Source organism: Aulonocara sp. 'chitande type north' Nkhata Bay, linkage group LG23 (assembly GCF_057382095.1).
Source record: "Aulonocara sp. 'chitande type north' Nkhata Bay isolate Kocher_YH1m ecotype deep benthic linkage group LG23, A_spYH_male_GT1.1, whole genome shotgun sequence".
Taxonomy (NCBI): domain Eukaryota; kingdom Metazoa; phylum Chordata; class Actinopteri; order Cichliformes; family Cichlidae; genus Aulonocara; species Aulonocara sp. 'chitande type north' Nkhata Bay.
The window spans coordinates 28884628-28901842 of record NC_141365.1 but is presented as its reverse complement, the minus strand read 5'-3'; the positions used below and the strand labels follow the sequence as shown (position 1 = coordinate 28901842).

The window sequence follows — 17215 nt, the reverse complement described above, 5'->3', positions numbered from 1 at the left end:
AGCTTGTGGGGATAGGTTAATTGGATAATCCAAAGTTGCCACTAGGAGTGAATGTGAGTGCGAATGGTTGTCTGTCTCTGTGTGTTAGCCCTGCGACAGTCTGACGACCTGTCCAGGGTGTACCCCACCTTTCGCCCTATGACAGCTGGGATAGGTTCCAGCGTCCCCCACGACCAGAGACTGTAATCCGATTACTTTTTTCAAGTAACGAGTAAAGTAAGGGATTACTATTGCAAAAACGGTAATTAGATTACCGTTACTTTCCCGTAGGAACGCTGCGTTACTGCATTACTAAAACCGTGATTTTTTTGCGAGAATGTCTCATGACAGTGACGTAAGCAAGTGCGATGTTCCTGACAACAGCTGTGTGCAGATCAACAATGGATCGCCTGCGGGAGAGAGTATGAGCGTGCAGCGTTTAAAGTGTGGAAGTACTGACCTTACTTTAAGTTTGATTCCAAAAGTGACAAAAACATTAGCGTCCATTAGCATTGTGCGTGGGAAGAAAACTTCTTTTTACAGCAAAAAACCCCTAAACTTCCAAGCAAACACCGAGTAGCTACGACGTAATGGGAAATTCACAGAGAAACTCGCGGATTCTTTCACTGACCGCTGCGTAACACATGCACCAGGGTAAACCTGCGCCTACCCAACTCCTGCTTTACAGGTGAAAATAGAGCAACAGGACCGCTGAGTCTTTGACTTTATTTATTTTCTGCTGTGTTTTACTTGCATCTATTTGAAAGAGTGAGTGTAAACACAAAAATATATATATATTTTATGTGCTGGAATGTGCAGAAAATAGGTTTAAATAGGTTTAAAACAAATTTCTTCCAGTCAGAGAATGTTGCATATAATTAAATGTTTGCTTGATGCATAAAGTTAAAAGATTAAAACTAATAAAACAAGTTTTAAAAAAGGACTTTTCCATTTGATTACATTTTGTATGATGGATTGTGCAGAAAAAGTAGAATTGGGCTGAAAGATCTATCGCTTTATCACCTATTCAGGTTGTAAATCGTGTTTTTAAAAAGTAACTAAGTAACTAAGTAATTAATTACTTTTGAAAATAAGTAATCAGTAAAGTAACGGGATTACTTTTGGGGGAAGTAATCAGTAATTAGTTAAAGTAACTTGACCAACACTGCCCACGACCTTGAAAAAGGATAAGTGGAAGCGAATGGATGGATGAATCACAGTGACGTTTCCCTGTGAAGGTGTATTTTTCCAGCAGGCCAGTTTTATATTTAGACATTATTTGCAGACAGCTAATTCTCCAGTGGACCTCCGTGATGACACCAGCTGTGGTTCCTGGATGATTTATGGAGCAACTGGGAAGCTTCTGTATTATTTTACAGAATACAAATAAGCTAGTGCCAACAATACCTGCTATTCAGTCAAAGTCCATAAACATCTGCTCCAATTTCATAAACTTGAGCAAGGTATTGGAACCCAACCATCTATTGGGGATGGCAGTGAACAGGGTATATTTAAATGCTTTGGTGTTTCAGTAGTCAAAATTCTCCAAAACACGATCTGCTGACAAAATCTTGTGGACATTTTGAACTCAACATCAGTTTTCTGTGTTTAATTTCATTTTGCAATCATGCAAATCCCTAATTTTAGTTAAAAGAGTTATTTTACTGCTCCATAGTCACAAACTGGATGGGTTTTTAGGGGAAACTAGAGGACATGTGGCCGCATGTGAGCCCCATTAACCTACAATACACATGATTATTCATCCCCTGTTTAGCAGGTGGTGCAGCCTGAGGAGCGAGGCTGGAAAATCCAGTTTTCATATTTTAATGATGTTTAACTATCTAGACTGTTTTGATGAGATTTGCCTAGTTTGGTAGATATTAGCTGTAGAAATGTCTGTCTTCTGTGAAATATAATTGAATTAAATGACACTCATTTTGTGAAGCTCAAACCGGTAAAAGAAAAAGTTGCTTTCTGTGCTTCCTTCTAAGGTATTTTATACACATTACACTTTACTAAATACTTTAAATTGTTGTAGTTTTGTAACAGTGACTGTCATCTGTACTTTTGTTGTACATCATAATGAATATTAAAGGTGCAAAACACCGAAATTCGTTATGCAACAGCATGTTTAACCATTAGGTTTACAGTGCAGATTTCTTCTTTTTCTTCTTCTCGCTCCTTTTAGGAGTCTGCACAGCAAATCATCTGCCTCCATCTCCCCCTGTCCCTACCATCCTCCTCTGTCACACCAACCCTCTGCATGTCTTCTTCACATCCATCAGTCTCCTCTTTTCCTCCTGCCTGGCAGCTCTGTCTTCAACATCCTTTATCCAATATATCCACTTTCCCCTCCTCTGCACACGTGCAAAGTATCTCAGCCTTGTCCCTCTAACTTTGTCTCCAGACTGCTCGACCTCAGCTCGACCTCTGATTAAGTCATTTCTAATCCTGTCAGTTCTGGTCACTTCCACTGTCTACAAACCATAAAACATACCAGCTCTCACTAGCATCTTGTAAACTTTCCCTTTCACTTTTGTTTCTTTACATCTGTCACAAATCACCCCTGTTCTTGATAATCCCAGTGTTTGATTTGGCAAAGATTTTAGGAGCACATTAGGACACTAGGAGTAGACTGGCTCGGGACCCCCACCTCCAGCAACCACGCTCCAACCTGTTGGGAAATACACAGTTTTCCTTTGCAAACAGTGTTTGCCACAATCAAAAAGATAGTTTCTGCCCAGAATGTTGACTTTAAATCACTTAATTAACTTTCCATGAAACGGTATAAAATGTTAAATGTAATGAAATCTGGTCAAATGAAATCCACCTGATGGGTTTGCATCCAGTTTATGCCAAGCATAAGTATTTGAATGAATTAACCTTTAAATTTTTACATATTTCAGTTGCAGTTTACTCAAAATTATTGCTTTACGTTTACTGGGAGTGAAAATCTATTTTATTTTTGTGGAGGCGGGGAGTTGGCAATTTGTCTCCAGGCCTCCGCGACTTTGGCATAAAATACGACACGAATGTTTGCTCAGACTTGGGTGAACTGATTTAAATTTGGCAATCAAACACTCTCAATTGCGCGCACCTGTGAAATTCTTTCAAAATCCTTTACAATATTATGTATATTATGTCAGTGAGGACTTTGCAAAATGCTTGCAGGCTAATTTTTAAAGTTTAAATGCCACAAAGTTTGTTTCCAGCTACTAAATTGTGAATAATTTCTGGTTTTCTTCATCTTCTTCGAAAGTAAACTGCATTTACAGCTCAATAGATTTCACACACTATTCTGTTTATCACAACAATAAGTAGAATGAACAATAAGAAAGGTCAGCCACCACCTTGAGCAATTCACTCTAAGGGCTTAAACCCCCCAGATTTACAGATATAGTGCTGTGTCACTGTATCTATTAGTAATGTGGAATTAAAGGCTGTGCCCAGAATACTCATGATAAAAGAAAAAGGAAACATCTGGTTTCACCCTCTGTGGTGAATTTTTACCATGAAGTCTACATTTTATCATTCTGTGCTTAAACCTCTGTGCTTTGTACCAAAAGTTTCAAAAATGTGTGTAATTACATTATCTGAACCAAATGCTGTTAAAAGGTGCCGGACACACTCTTAGTGTTTAAAATCTTGAATCCCCCCTTTAACAGCCTCTCAGCGAGCTCACAGACGGTGAGAAATCAGTCAAGCCGCGCAGGCTGAATACAAAATGGGTTTTACACTTAATTCTAACTGGCACCAAATAGGTCTTAAAGAAGAGGCTTAAATCACCGCGTCATGGTGGATGTTGGGTTATAATCACTGCTGTTAATGTCTTGCCCCAGGAGCTCCAGTTCGAGCGGCTGACTCGGGAGCTGGAGGAGGAGCGGCAGATCGTGGCTAGCCAGCTGGAGAGGTGCATGCTGGGAGCCGAGTCACCAGAAGGAGACAGCAGCAGGTAGATTTGACTAAAGTGATCACATCAAGTATTTGGAAGATTTTTGCAATTAAAAACACACAGTATCTCATGACAAAAATACACATGACCACCTCTTATCGTTTGAGTTTTCCTTTCGACATTGGCTGCTTTTTCACCCTATTCAGCCCTTACTTGTATCTGACCATTTTCATTCAAATTATTTTAGTATTTGTGTGCCAAGAAAATTATTACCAAAGACCCATTAACTGACAAACGTGGTACATCTATGTGCAGTGTATCCTTGAGTTTTTCTTTGGATGTTACTCAAGGACATGCAAGGACATATTTTTTGTTGGACCCTAGTTTCTTCAGTGTAAGCATGTATAAATGGGTAAGAAGAAGAAGGATGTTAGCATTAATAAATACAGTGCAGTACTGTGAAAAAAGTCCTGAGCCACCCTCATTTCTCGATCTTTTGTTAGAAAAGAAACACTTCTTTTGCCCTCCACTTGTCCAGTTCCCTAAAGGACAAACTGCAGAGCACGCTGAGATATGCAAGTTTTCAGGTAATAGCTTTTTGTGAATCACCTATTTTTGCATCTATTGGTTTCTATTTTATTTCTCTCAGCTTTGTTATCTTTGGCATTCTTCATAGATTCAAATAAAGAAAACAAAACAAATGATGTGATTTTGTGCAATATACAAACAAACAAAAAAGGCTCAGGTATTAGGACTGGACTGAAAATGAGTGTAAAAGCAGCCAATGTCCAAAGAAACAGTGTGAAAGAACTTTAGTAAGTCTAGAATTATTGCTCAACTTTAATTTAGCATACTTACAAGGAACTCTGGCCCCTTGAAAGTATTTTTTTTTTCATTTAATTTTCGTATCTGTAGCAAAACAGCCCTAATAATGCACCTATATTTGTTGTTGTTGTTATATGGATTCCAGCTGGCTGTAAATCACACCCAGCTCCAGAAAGCTCTGTCAAACCACATAATGGTGAAATCTGTCTTCATGAGGAGTGATGTTCAGCCAGCTGACAGTCACTTTGTGGTGTCACAGCCAGCATACATCACTCTGAGCACAAACAGAAACCTTGAAATCCACAAAACTGCTGAAATATTAAAGAAAACTTGACACTTTATGCATGATGTCTGTAATTTTGACCCTTAAAAGATGCTTCAAGTTGTAACATTGGTCCACAAATCATAAGACAATAAGCATTACAATATCTAGTGACCTAAACAGAGCTTTGACTTTGGTCATATTCTTAGAGGTAGTTGTATTTGTATGGGGGGTTTTCGGTGTTCATTTCAGTATAAATGATTTGTTTTCAGCTGCAGGTGTTTCCTCAGACTTCAGTCAGTCTGTGTAAAAAGTGACTTGAACTCACACAGCGTTACTTTCTTCATTGTTCTTGTGTATTGGATGCTTTTTTTTTTTCACGAGATGGTTCCCTATCCAGTTTATCTTCTTATATCTTCTCTACCGTCTTCCTTCTTCTTCCTGGTCTGATCGGACGTAGACAGTGACTCTAATTTGATTTACCTCTCTCTCTGCTCTCTCGCCTCCTCCATTTCCTCATCTGCTCTGCTGCCGAAGCTCATCCGAGAAGTCGTTTGCATGGAGATCCGCAGGTATGACTTCTTTTGTTTAACATTTAACATTATGTAATAAATAAAAGATACAAAATGGTAATATAAAGTGTTGGCATGAAGGCTACATGAAGGCAAAAAGCTTCAGTGATGCTCAGTGGAGTTTTATTCCATGCCTGCGGTACTTTCATTTAAATGGTAAATGCTGTAGTTTCAGATAGGATGAAGTGTATATGATTAGGCCGCTGAAAGAACTTTGTTTTTTAACATGAGAAAGCTATAATAGCCTCCAAAAGGCTGAACATTGCCAGAATGCAGCACCAGCCGGTCAAGCAAAGCAAAGCAATGTTTCTGCCAGTATATATACTGTATGTATAAAAGCTTTGAATTGGGTCCATTTACTATTCTGTCACAGATCCCTTTCCTCAGATTTCCATCCCATTCTTCACTGTCATCTTTCCCCTGAAATAAAAGAAGTGGTATAAAAAGAACTGATGCAGAGATGATGCTGTTGATTTGCCATACCTGTGTTTTTCAATGCGTGTGAATCTATGTGTGTGAAGTACGTGCATTAATGCTAGAGTCTTTGCATGTTTTTAATCGTACAACAGGCGGAGAGTCTCAGGGCGGAGCCACAGAGGGGTCTGGATGTCCTGGTCGTCACCTGGAAGCAGAGGAGGGACTCTTCCTGCCGGAGCCGGACCGAGCATCCCTACATGGCAGTGAGGGTCTGTTAAATATACTCAGCACACGGTTTAAACGATGCTTTAGGAAGGGACTAAAGTTCATGATGTTGAGTGCAGATTCTGGAAAACACCAGCATTTTTAGTTTACTCTGCAGCCATGCAGCAAAATAAGTACACCCTCTTGTAATCTTACATACTGGGACAAAGCAAAATCTTCTGGTCCTAAAATGATTTATATTAACAACATCACCCCTTGATTCAATAGCTTATCGAACCACCTTTAGCAGCAGTAACTTGAATATATCTCTCATATTCTTGTGGAGGAATTTTTGTCCAAATTCGGTCATCGCAACACCTTCGTTCTTTTCTCTTTCAATCATTCTGTTGTAGATTTGCTGATATGTTTGGGGTGATTGTGCTGTTGCACGACCCAGTTTAAGCCAAGCTTTAGCTGTTGGACAGATGGCCTCTAGAATACTTTGGTATACAAAGGAGTTCATGGTCTGCTCTGTCACTGCGGGATACACTTTCCTGTGGCTGCAAAACAACGGGATTTCATCCAGCATGCAATATCATCTGAAAAGGATCTGATGGGTACCATCTTTATTTTTGGATGTTGATGAGCCCAAACACACTGCCAATGCAGTAACACAAAATGCAACACTATCAGTCATGGATTGGCCTCCCAGAGCCTGGACCTCAACATTATTGAAGCAGTGTGGGATCATGTGGACAGAGAACAGAACAAAACATCCAAAGAAGAGCTTTGGATGTCCTTCAAGAAGCCTGGAGAAATATTCCTGAAGACTACTTGAAGAAATGACAAGAAATGAGGGGTGGCTCAAGGCTTTTTTACAGTACTAAGTTTTAAGGAATGTCTACCATACAAGCATGTAGCATCCTTCAGCTTCACAGTCAGATCCACCCCTCTCTCATCAAGTCTAAACACCAGATGCTGAGGGAGCCAAAGCTCAGCCCGAGGCTTCACAGCAGCATTTTACCAACCAGTGAATATAAGTCCACAATTCTGAACCCACACTGGACAATCTGATCACATTTAAGAGATGCCAAAGGCCCCACACTGTTTCAGATGAGTCTAAAATACCCAGAACCTGATATCCGCCTCCGCTCTGCTGTCTGAGTTTTATTTTTTATAGTCTGCCATGTTTGGCGGAAATGTTTCCCACGTATTCACTCGTGGGAGCTTTGCATTACAGCCACAGCCTGCCTAATGTCCAACAGCGGTTGGACATTAGGCATCTTCACTGGAGTGTTTGACACTTTGGTCCATCAAGCTACCTCAGAAGCTTGTGTTAAACCACAAAAAAGTTGGACGGCCAGCAAAGCGAAGCAGTGGGTGCAGCTGTGAATTCTTATATGTGCAGAACACTTGCTGGTTTTATTCATGTTTTTAAAGCACGACGCAGAAAAAGACTCGGCCTCCTTCTCCCTCCACATTTATTATCGGTACCATTAGTAAATATGTAACATCTGAGTAGCGATTTGTAATGTTTAAAACAAACTTGCCTTTGGTCTTATTTATATTGCATACAGCTGGAGTGCACTGGAAGTGTAAAAATATCACCCACGCTTCCTCCTCCTGGTGCTACAGGAGAAAGTAGGCCAGCAGATTGTTCCAGGAACGGCTTAATGCAGATGTCCGCGTGTATGTATTTATACGCATAATATTTTTTTAACAAGTTGAAAGCCGAGTGAGATACTATGCAAATCGCAGTAAACCGCAGTGACTGATGTCGGGGTGGCTGTGGTTTGATCACACCACGTCCTGCTTTAATGTGTCACAAGAAGCACTGAGGCCTCTTATTGTGCTTTCCTTCCAGGCTCAGGAGGTCACTCGGTCCAGATGACCTCGTATTCTGACAGCGGCTACCAGGACAGCAGCGTCAGTTACTACAGCAACCAGAACGTAGTGCGTTCGGAGCCCCGAGCATCAATATCCAGAAGCCCAAGAGCAGAGGGTCAAGCTTCTGGGCAGGTAGGCCTGATCTCCAAAGGGTTACATCACAAGTCACTAACCTTAGAAAGAAAAGCTCAGGGTAAGATTTTACCTCTATGTCCACTTAGCTTTTCAGCCACATTTAGTAAGATTAAGAGCACAAAGGTGAAAACCACAAATACAAATGTGTAAAAATGTCTTAAACCAATATTTTAGATCCATCCCTTACTGTGGAGAACATAAATGTTAGTGCTTTGCCAGTTCATAAAGGGTACTACCCAGAGGAGGAGCCAGACATTTGAAACACCCGGGGCTTAGCCCTAAAGGGTAGTATGCATGTGGGATTTTTTTTTTTTTTTGAAGGGGGGGGGGGGGGGGGGGTGTAGAAATGACTGAAAGATTAATAGGCTCTGTTTTGAGTTTTGTTCAAAAAAGAATGACTTCATATAGGGAAATATATATATCACACATGCAGGACACCTTAAACTAGTTTTTTAATTGAGCAGCAAGACAGAACGAAGTCGGGGCTGTATCAAGACACAGGGACTAAACCCCAATTCAACCAGACCCAGAACTGATCCAGAATTAAAACAGGACTACAACAGTTCAAAAGCAGGATTACTGAGGACTTAACCAAGACAGAACCACAATCAGAACTAGATGATAGTAGCACTAAAAATCATCATAGACCTGCACTACACTTATTTATTTAATTCTACCAAAGTACAATATTTAGATTGAGAAAAGTTTATATAATTATTTAGCCTTGTTGTGCAAACAAGCCTGCAGAACTTAATAAATATAGAATTTGAAAAATAGCAAACCTAAAAAGAAACACTAGGTACGAGATACATGAGTACCTATGATACAGTGATACTTTTAGTAAGCAACCATTTGACTAACATGTGTGTCTCACCTGCTCTTGTTCATCTCTGTTCTGTCCTTATTCTCCTCTCTCCCTCTCTGTTCCTCTCTCTCCCTCTTTGTGCTGACAATCATCAAATATACAGTTGAAACCAGATATTTACAAACTCTTCAGATCAAAACACAAACACTTTTTTAATTGTAACATCAAATCAGACTAAATGTTTATTTTTTTAGATTGATAAATATAAAAACATATTTGTTAACTTTAAGAGTAAAGAGAGAAACTGTCTGTGTTTTTTAATTGCAAATGGCACCAAATTGTATTCAAATTGAGCCACACTTATGGAGCTCCACAGTTCTTTTCCTGGTGTTTTGGTTGACATCTCTTAATTTTCCCATTTCAAAGAAACAGGCTCTGTGTTTTGCCTTATATGCATCCACAGCTGTGCCACCAATTTACTCACATGGACTCTACTAACCTATCAGAAGCTTCTTCAGCTCAGAATGGAATCGTCTGGAGTTTTCTTATTAATTAACAATAAACTGAGTGTACATGTACTCCTAAATTTAATGAAAGTGATAAAAAATAGACAGCTCTGTCTCTCTTTATTCTGACATTTAACTAATTCAAAATATATTTCAATATTTATCTAAAACAAAAGTTTACTCTAAATTGATGTTGTACAGTAAAAATGTTTTATGTTTTCTCCCTAAAGTGTATGTAAATATCTGGTTACAAATGTGAATATCCTGCTGTGTACTGAAATCCCTCTTGTTTTGCATAGAAATATACTGAACAACATACAAAGCATAATATATAAAATAACATTTACCTGAGTTTTTTCTTTGAAAGAACCCTCTAATGTCCATTCTTATATTTCAGTACATAACTGAAACCGAATTAGTCGGGGAGGGTAAGAACTGAAAATATGAAATAAACACACGTAAGCTAAGACTCTCTAAAAAATAGCATTTGTTCGGCTTTTCATTTCGCCATTTGTTGATTCACTTGAAGAGCAAGTAAAATAATATTGGTCAAGTGATCAGTTTCATATCAATCTTTCGTGATGCACCGTCATATTTACATTATTTGTACGGTACGAATGATTTGCTTTGGTACCTGCTCAAACTTAAGCTCTCCTTAGTATGGCTGGCTCCGTCTCTCCAACAGCGGACTCACGGGCAGCAGCTCCCCCCGCCCCCTCGCTCAGTCGCTTAGTGCCTGAGCTTGGATCATACCAATATCAGGGGGGGATTCACGCACAGTCGTAAATTCCCACAGTGTGCACTATGTGCTTCGAATATTGTGTGTACTTTTTGTTTTATACAGTTGTCAGCCAGGCATCTAACTATGAAAAAATTACACTCCAAAATACCCCGGGCTTCTGACAAAACAACCCGGGCTTAAGCCCCGTAAGCCACCCCCCCGCTCCGCCCCTGGTACTACCAGAGTCAGTCCTGTATGATTACAAAATGTATGTGCCACCTTTACAGGCTATGTGACACATTTAATTAACGAGCTACTTTCAACCACACCCATGAATCGGTATGCATAGTCACAGCTATGATTTTTACACTCATAGAGAAATGTAGCCACAGTTATAAAAGTGCAAAAATATCTATGTTAGATCGCAGATGCAAAGCAGGAGAGACATTTTCTCTCGCTGCAGTAGCGTACCAATGAACTCAGCACAGGGAACTCATTAAAGGCAACATTAACTATAGTTGTACACTGGACGTTGGTACTAAAGCAAATTAGGACCAGTGTTGCTAACTCCTCAGTAAGGAAAATCGCTATTGGTTGTCCTAAAAGTCGCTAGAAGTCGCCAAATGACGTCATCGCCTAATTTGCACAATTGGTCATGCTAATGTAATTGTAACCTGCGTTGTTGGAGAGAGAAATAACATCGTGGAAGAGACATAAAGTGAGTAAAAAACGTCCTAAATGCAGTTAAATTTATTTAGAACTACAAATTAAATTTCTTTTAGCAATTATTGTTTTTTAATGTCACAATTCCAACCCTGCTCCTTTACCCGGGCTTGGACCGGCAAAAGTGACTCGAAACTGGCGCTCTGGTGGAATTACTTTGTGTGTGTGTGTGTTTATAAGTAGTTTTAAACCTTGTGATTCACAAAACAGCATAACAATAAAAGAACTGACTGCGTTACAGTCAGTGCGGGAGCAGCGGCTTCGCTCATGCGCGATTCATTTGCCGTTTGGACGCACAGGTGTGAACGTCTCCTGCCCTGATAGCAGCTGGGGGAGGACTATCCTCCGCCTGTGAGCGCTTTGGTACGGGCAAGGTGCCCAAGGCAGCACCGCTGCCTGTTGAGAGTAAGAGCGATACGTGTTTTCACGTCAAAAAGTCGTCATAAATAAGTCTCCAGTAATACCAGAAAAAGTCGCCAGATTTGTCGCTAGTCGCTTTTTAGAAAAAAAAGTCGCTAAGGGGGTCTGAAAACTCGCTAAATATAGCGATAAAGTCGCTAAGTTGGTGATAACACGGTGAATTCCAGCTGCTAGCGAATCATCGAGTAACACGATCAAAGCTCCGGCGCAGGTAATTGAACCTCATGAGGAGAAATCATATTCAGGTTTCCCACATTTGATTGGTTTTCAGAGCGTTGCCACCCGAAAAATATGTATGTCTTTGCTCTAAGCAATAATATTCTTTCTTAAAGTAATGACAGCTGGTTGAGGCTCGGTAATTACTGTCATGAGCGACGAAGAACATCAGCTAAACCCTTCAAATCAAAACCACTTCTACCTTGAAATGTCTCAGGCTCAAACATTATCAGCTCCTTTTTTTGTGGCTAATAATTATACGCACTTAGAATGAAAGTAGGAGTAGGAATGACAGATAATGGTGAGCCTGTTTGAATTTTCTCCTGATTTATTCCAAACCCAGCAGCCTCACTGGATGGGCTTACATGTCTCCGCTCTTAATTTCCCTTCGAGGCGTTCGAGGCTGCGATGGATTAAGGCGGCACAGATCGGCATCCAGTTGGCTGAGTCTGTAATTAGGAGACATTCTATATTTCATAAATGAGGAGAAGAAGAAAAAAGGGAAAATGTTTGACACCATAAATCAGGAAAATTCTGTCAAGTCTTCCCTAAAAAGTGACGCTCAGTCTGAAGTGTAATGAATTAGGACGTTTTCCCAGAGGCAAGCACGTTCAGCTTCTTGGACAAATGGAAAAGATAACGATGCTCTTCATCAGACGTGATGAAGTGCGCTGTCTGAGAGTGTGGCATTACTCCTAATTGGCGAGTATATTTGCAAATGGGAGAGGCGCAGTGTGCAGAATTTAATGTTCATTTGTCAGGTATTTATTTAGGAAACCAAAATGCTGAAGTGATTAATTGTCAACACTGTTACGGGTATTATACTTGACATTTTTAGTCACAGAGGAGCAAAGAATCAAGTGAATGTTAATTAGAAATGAATAAAATGCCATTAAATGTCATTTAATAATGATGCAGGCAGGCAGGACTACTGGAATATTTATTTAATTTCAATTATCCAAAATAAGAATACGGATTTTCAGTGTTTTTAATTGTTTCGTTTCTCTGCACCCTTCCAAGCACATCACTGAACATGATGCACATTTTAAACAGCACATAAGGGCAATTTAATGGTTTTTGCACAAACGTAATGACCTGTGAGATGCAAAGGGCACTTTAGGAAGGTGTAATAAAAATTCATGCCTCATTATCAGATGAATAAAATGTCACACTCTACTCTCTGGAAGGGTAAACTGTAATATTTCTTCTCCTCTTGGTTTCCCAGGCCTCCAGCCGGGTGTTACGGAGGATGGCCTCCCTCCCCTCCAGGAGCCAGTCTCCTGGCTGCGGCACCGCCGGCACAGTCTCACCTTCCCGCATCTCCCTGCGAACATCCCAAGGCAGCACGTATGACTCGCCCATCCTGTCTGAGCCCAAACCGCTGGCCGCTGTTTTCCAAGGCACTACCATGCCGCCCTCCTGCCCGTCGCCGACCTCCCCGACTGAGAGCACCCAGGGTAGAGGGGGTGGTGCAGGTGGAATTGTAGGAGGAGTTGGACTAGGAGGAGGCGAAAGAGGAGGAGGAGGAAGTGGAGGACGTCTGGGGTCCTCCCTTTCCTTGATCGAGGGGAGGGGTTCAATGGGGTCACCGCTGCGCTCAGGAATGACGGCGGTGCCGCAGCACTACGGCTCCACCCTCCCCAGGCAGAGCCAGCCGCTGGCGTACGGCACCGATCCATACGGCCTGTACCAGAGGAGCGCTCTGCCCCGCCCAGACAGCCTCATAGGTCAGTGTGACACCCAGCTAATAACGGTCATGCTCATCGGTACCTGAGGAAATCAGTCCCCAGAAAAAGGATGAGATTGTCAACAGTCTTTCTAATGTGCCTCCACCTTAAAAACAGATTATTAGCTTTCCTGATGAGATTTAGATGCAGCGAGTTGTCACAGATTAGCTTTAAGACTTGAGACAGGAGAAAACGATCGACTCTAAAGTTCAGCGATTACATGTTTTATCTTGCTTGTTTTATCCACATAAAGGTGATAATGTTACAGAGGGTTATCTGTCTGCAGACAGCAGTCTCCACTCATTTCTAGGATTAAATCAACTCATCAGAGTCTGTTTCCTGAGCTGCCAGATGCGTCACGTTGTCTCGTTTCCCTTCTTAGAGTGTACGTACCTCAAACTGCCAAAAAGCAACAAGATTTTCTATTTTTGAAGCTGTTCTAAGCAGTATTTATAGTCATATATTAAAACATTAGCTCCATTCTTACCTTTATTTACATTTTCCATTTGCTCCCTAAAATCAGAAATATTTATAGCAGACGTACACATTGCATTCAACAGCTTTTTAAGGTTTCTACCAGTGTAGTTGTTTCTGCAAAAACTACAACTGTTATCTTAGCAGTTCTGGTTTTTGAATTAGCAGGCTAATAAATGTATCATATTAGCCTCCTGTAGCCATTAGCCGTTTTACAAAAATAACAGCTTGAAAAATAATCAGAGACGTTTTGAAAAAAGGAAATAACTACTACTGTTTCAACATTTCAGCCGGTAATTATCTAATTATGTCACAAACTGCAGATTGAAGCCCGCTAAATCATTATTTAAAGACTTCTAAACAGCGTTAACTATGATTCAGTGCTTATTTGCTGATTTGGTTTTAACTTTTTGGATGGTTTTTAAATCTTTCTATTCTTTTTCTTTTTGTTCACCCAGGTCCTGGCAATCAGGACAATCAAGATATTATAAAAAGCAATAAAAATCAGAGCGTATAATGTAAAACATTGCATTACAGTAAGTCTGTGTGACTTTACAGAACAACTTGGAAACAAAGGGCTCTTTCATGCTTCAGCAAATCCAATCCCAACTAAAAGAAATATGGTTTTAAAATAAAGCCAATTATTAAAAAGCATGATCTAGATCAAAGTCCTTCTTTTCAGTTTCAGTTCTCAGAGGGAAACTAGGTCAAATAAGGCATTAAATTCGTAGTCTTAAATTCGACATAGTAAAACCATCACAACCAGTAAATGTTCATGAATAGCTTGATTCTCTTTCAGAGCTGCAGAGGCTGATAAAAATCTCAGGTGTGAAACTGTGTAAACAAACCTCTGGGATCACTGCAGCCTACGGTCTGATATTGCATTCCAAACGTACTGAGTGGAAAGGCGCAGCTTCTCCTTTCCTCCTCCATCTCTTGAGTCAGTAATGTAGCCGGTAGAGAGGTCAGTCTCTGGCCTGGAGGGCTGCTGGAGAAACGTTAAGTTTCCCTTGAGAAAATGGCTGCACTGCAGCGGGAGGCGGACTGATTGTGCGCTCTCCTCGCTGTAAATAAACAAAGCCACGCTCCACAGCCTCGACACCATTTCCTCTGTTGATTTAATAACCTTTCCTTGGTCTGGGGAAAGTTGACTGAGCAGCGCTGATTTAATATTGTAGCACACAACATTTGTGCTCTCTGCAGATGTTTCCTGCGTCTTTGTCAAGCGTCCAGAATCATTAATCGAAGCTCACGTTGAACAAAATAAGTTTGAGGCAAAGTGCAAGCTCGGCAGGTGATGTTATCTCCTATCCAGGCTTGGGGAGCTCATTTCATGTTTTGTTTTTTTTGTTTTTTCTTCAGTCAAATTATCTTCCGGCACTGGCAGATAATGCTGCTGGGTTAGATAAAATTTTATTTGATCCACGCTACTTTGAAAAATAAGGAGTGCAATGTCGTCTGGGAAGGATCTCACTTGTAGCAGGTAGTTCTGAAGTCTTTTAATTTTAATCTTGTTGGCGGCTGTGATTGATGTGCGGCAGGTTAAAGGAAAACAAGCCAGAGACAGAGCCAATGCTTAAAAAACACACTGCGCACGATCGCAGGGCTTCCATTTTCTCTCTCATGTGCCGTTCAGCAAAATGATGGCTGAGCGAGGAAACCGCGTTAGTATCAATGGGTCTGAATATGAAGCAGAAGAAAGAAGCAGCAAGGGGTTGCAGTGCAGCAGGTCGACAGTGATTTATATTGCATGTAACACTCATAGAGGAGTGTTTGACCAGAAGGCTGCTGGATGCTAAGAACCTTGACTTCTGCTTGTTATGAACTGTGGTCTCACCACCATCAGTCTGCACATGCCCAGTGGGAGCATATCTAGCAGGGGGCTTGTGCAAGAAAAATTTTGGAGAGCAGTCCATACCTGATTTAAATTTTGCCCATATCAGTTTCAAGTTCACCTTGTCCTGCACATCTGGACCATTTTCAGTTCCACTGCTATTTTTAGATGGGTTTTTTTTTTTTTTTTTTTTTAGATGTCCTGTTATACTTGCGCCTGTTACACTTTGACAGCAAGCATTAACGTCTTCATTAGAACATAAAAAACAGGGCATGAGCTGAGCTGAAACAAACAATCAAAAACTAGGAATTTTGGGGAGACGTGGAACAAGGAAAAGATATTACTTCGTGGGAGGATGCAACAAAGGACAAGTTAATACAGACACAATAGATAGACACAGGGTGATTAGGGAAGTGGAGACACAGGAGAACTAAATCACAGGAGAAAAGACAAAGGAAGCAAAACTAAAAGCAAAGCACCAAGAACACTGACTCTCAAAGTAAAACAGCAAGTGTGATAACAGGAAATGCAGAAACACAAATTAACTAACAGTGAGTTCCTGAGAAAATCTGAATTTCCAAGTTCCCATTGTGAAACGCGGAAAGTCCCTCTACCTCAGATTTCCCACTCAGAAAGACGAAGCAGCCACAGCAACCCCGAGTTAACAATGCAAGATGGTGCCACTGAATATAAACAGAGGTAAAACTTAAACTTTTATCCTGTAACGTCACTGTTGTTCATTTATGTTTCACTCAATAAGCTATATGCAGAGCACTGACCAGGCTCTAGTCATGAATGTGTTTAAGTGCAAAAGAATATATATATCATGCTCTACTGCTAGTGATACCTGAATGGTTCTACCTTGCTAAGGAACCAAATCAAATCCTGTTTTTCCTCACTTTTTCAAGAGCACGCTAACTCCCAACATCTGAGTTCTGAGGTATCTGTAACGCAGCATAAACATGGGAGCCTAGACACGAGAGGATTAAACAATGAGGGAGGAATAAACTCTAAAGCAACCAGGAGCAAGTAGCAGCACTAAATACACCAAAACATACATGAAGTAAATGTAAACCATTTACAAACCACAGTCCAAATAGATGATTCAAATAAACTAAACAAAAACACTGGACCCAGTGTATCTGCTGTGGGCACTGGATATGCAATGTTTGTCACAATCGAGATTCTTAAACTTGACTTTTGTTTTTGGCCAAACCTGCAGGGAGGCAAATGCGGCAAATGGTCCAAATAGCAACCGATGATTATGTTGGTATCTGCAAAAAAACCTCACAATGGTGTGCACGACAGTGTAGATATTTTACTTCAGACAACTCATAATGTTACAGCCGAAGTCCATCCATGACGATGATGTCAGGAGTACAGGCTCCTGGTATTGCTTCTCAGCTGACATCCTAACCCTTTAACTCTTTCCCCCTTAAATGTCTACTAGAAGTAACCCGTGTTTCTCTTTTCTAAACTGAGTGGTTTCCATATTTCAGGCACAAAAGAACAAACTTTCCAGAACAAAACGACTGCGTGTGCGTTAGAAGTTAGTGACGGTGATCTCTGCCTATACAGCTTACCAGGGCTACCCTTGAAAAATCCTGGAACCTGTT

The 17215-nt window shown here is 40.6% G+C and overlaps 1 protein-coding gene across 6 annotated transcripts in view; it reads left to right on the top strand.

Moving 5' to 3' along the window:
- The window catches only part of LOC147302034 (plakophilin-4-like), an 87047-nt gene that overhangs the window by 35294 nt on the left and 34538 nt on the right, over positions 1 to 17215 (top strand). For 3 of the 6 annotated variants that reach the window (XM_086282930.1, XM_086282929.1, XM_086282931.1), the window contains exons 3-7: positions 3819 to 3931; positions 5496 to 5530; positions 6100 to 6216; positions 8016 to 8170; positions 12790 to 13291. In XM_086282930.1, coding sequence (XP_086139056.1) covers positions 3819 to 3931; positions 5496 to 5530; positions 6100 to 6216; positions 8016 to 8170; positions 12790 to 13291 — 922 coding nt within the window. Of the gene's footprint in view, positions 1 to 3818; positions 3932 to 5495; positions 5531 to 6099; positions 6217 to 8015; positions 8171 to 10784; positions 10924 to 11497; positions 11560 to 12789; positions 13292 to 17215 lie in introns of those variants that run through there. The other 3 variants (XM_086282932.1, XM_086282933.1, XM_086282935.1) reach the window with 3 other exon arrangements.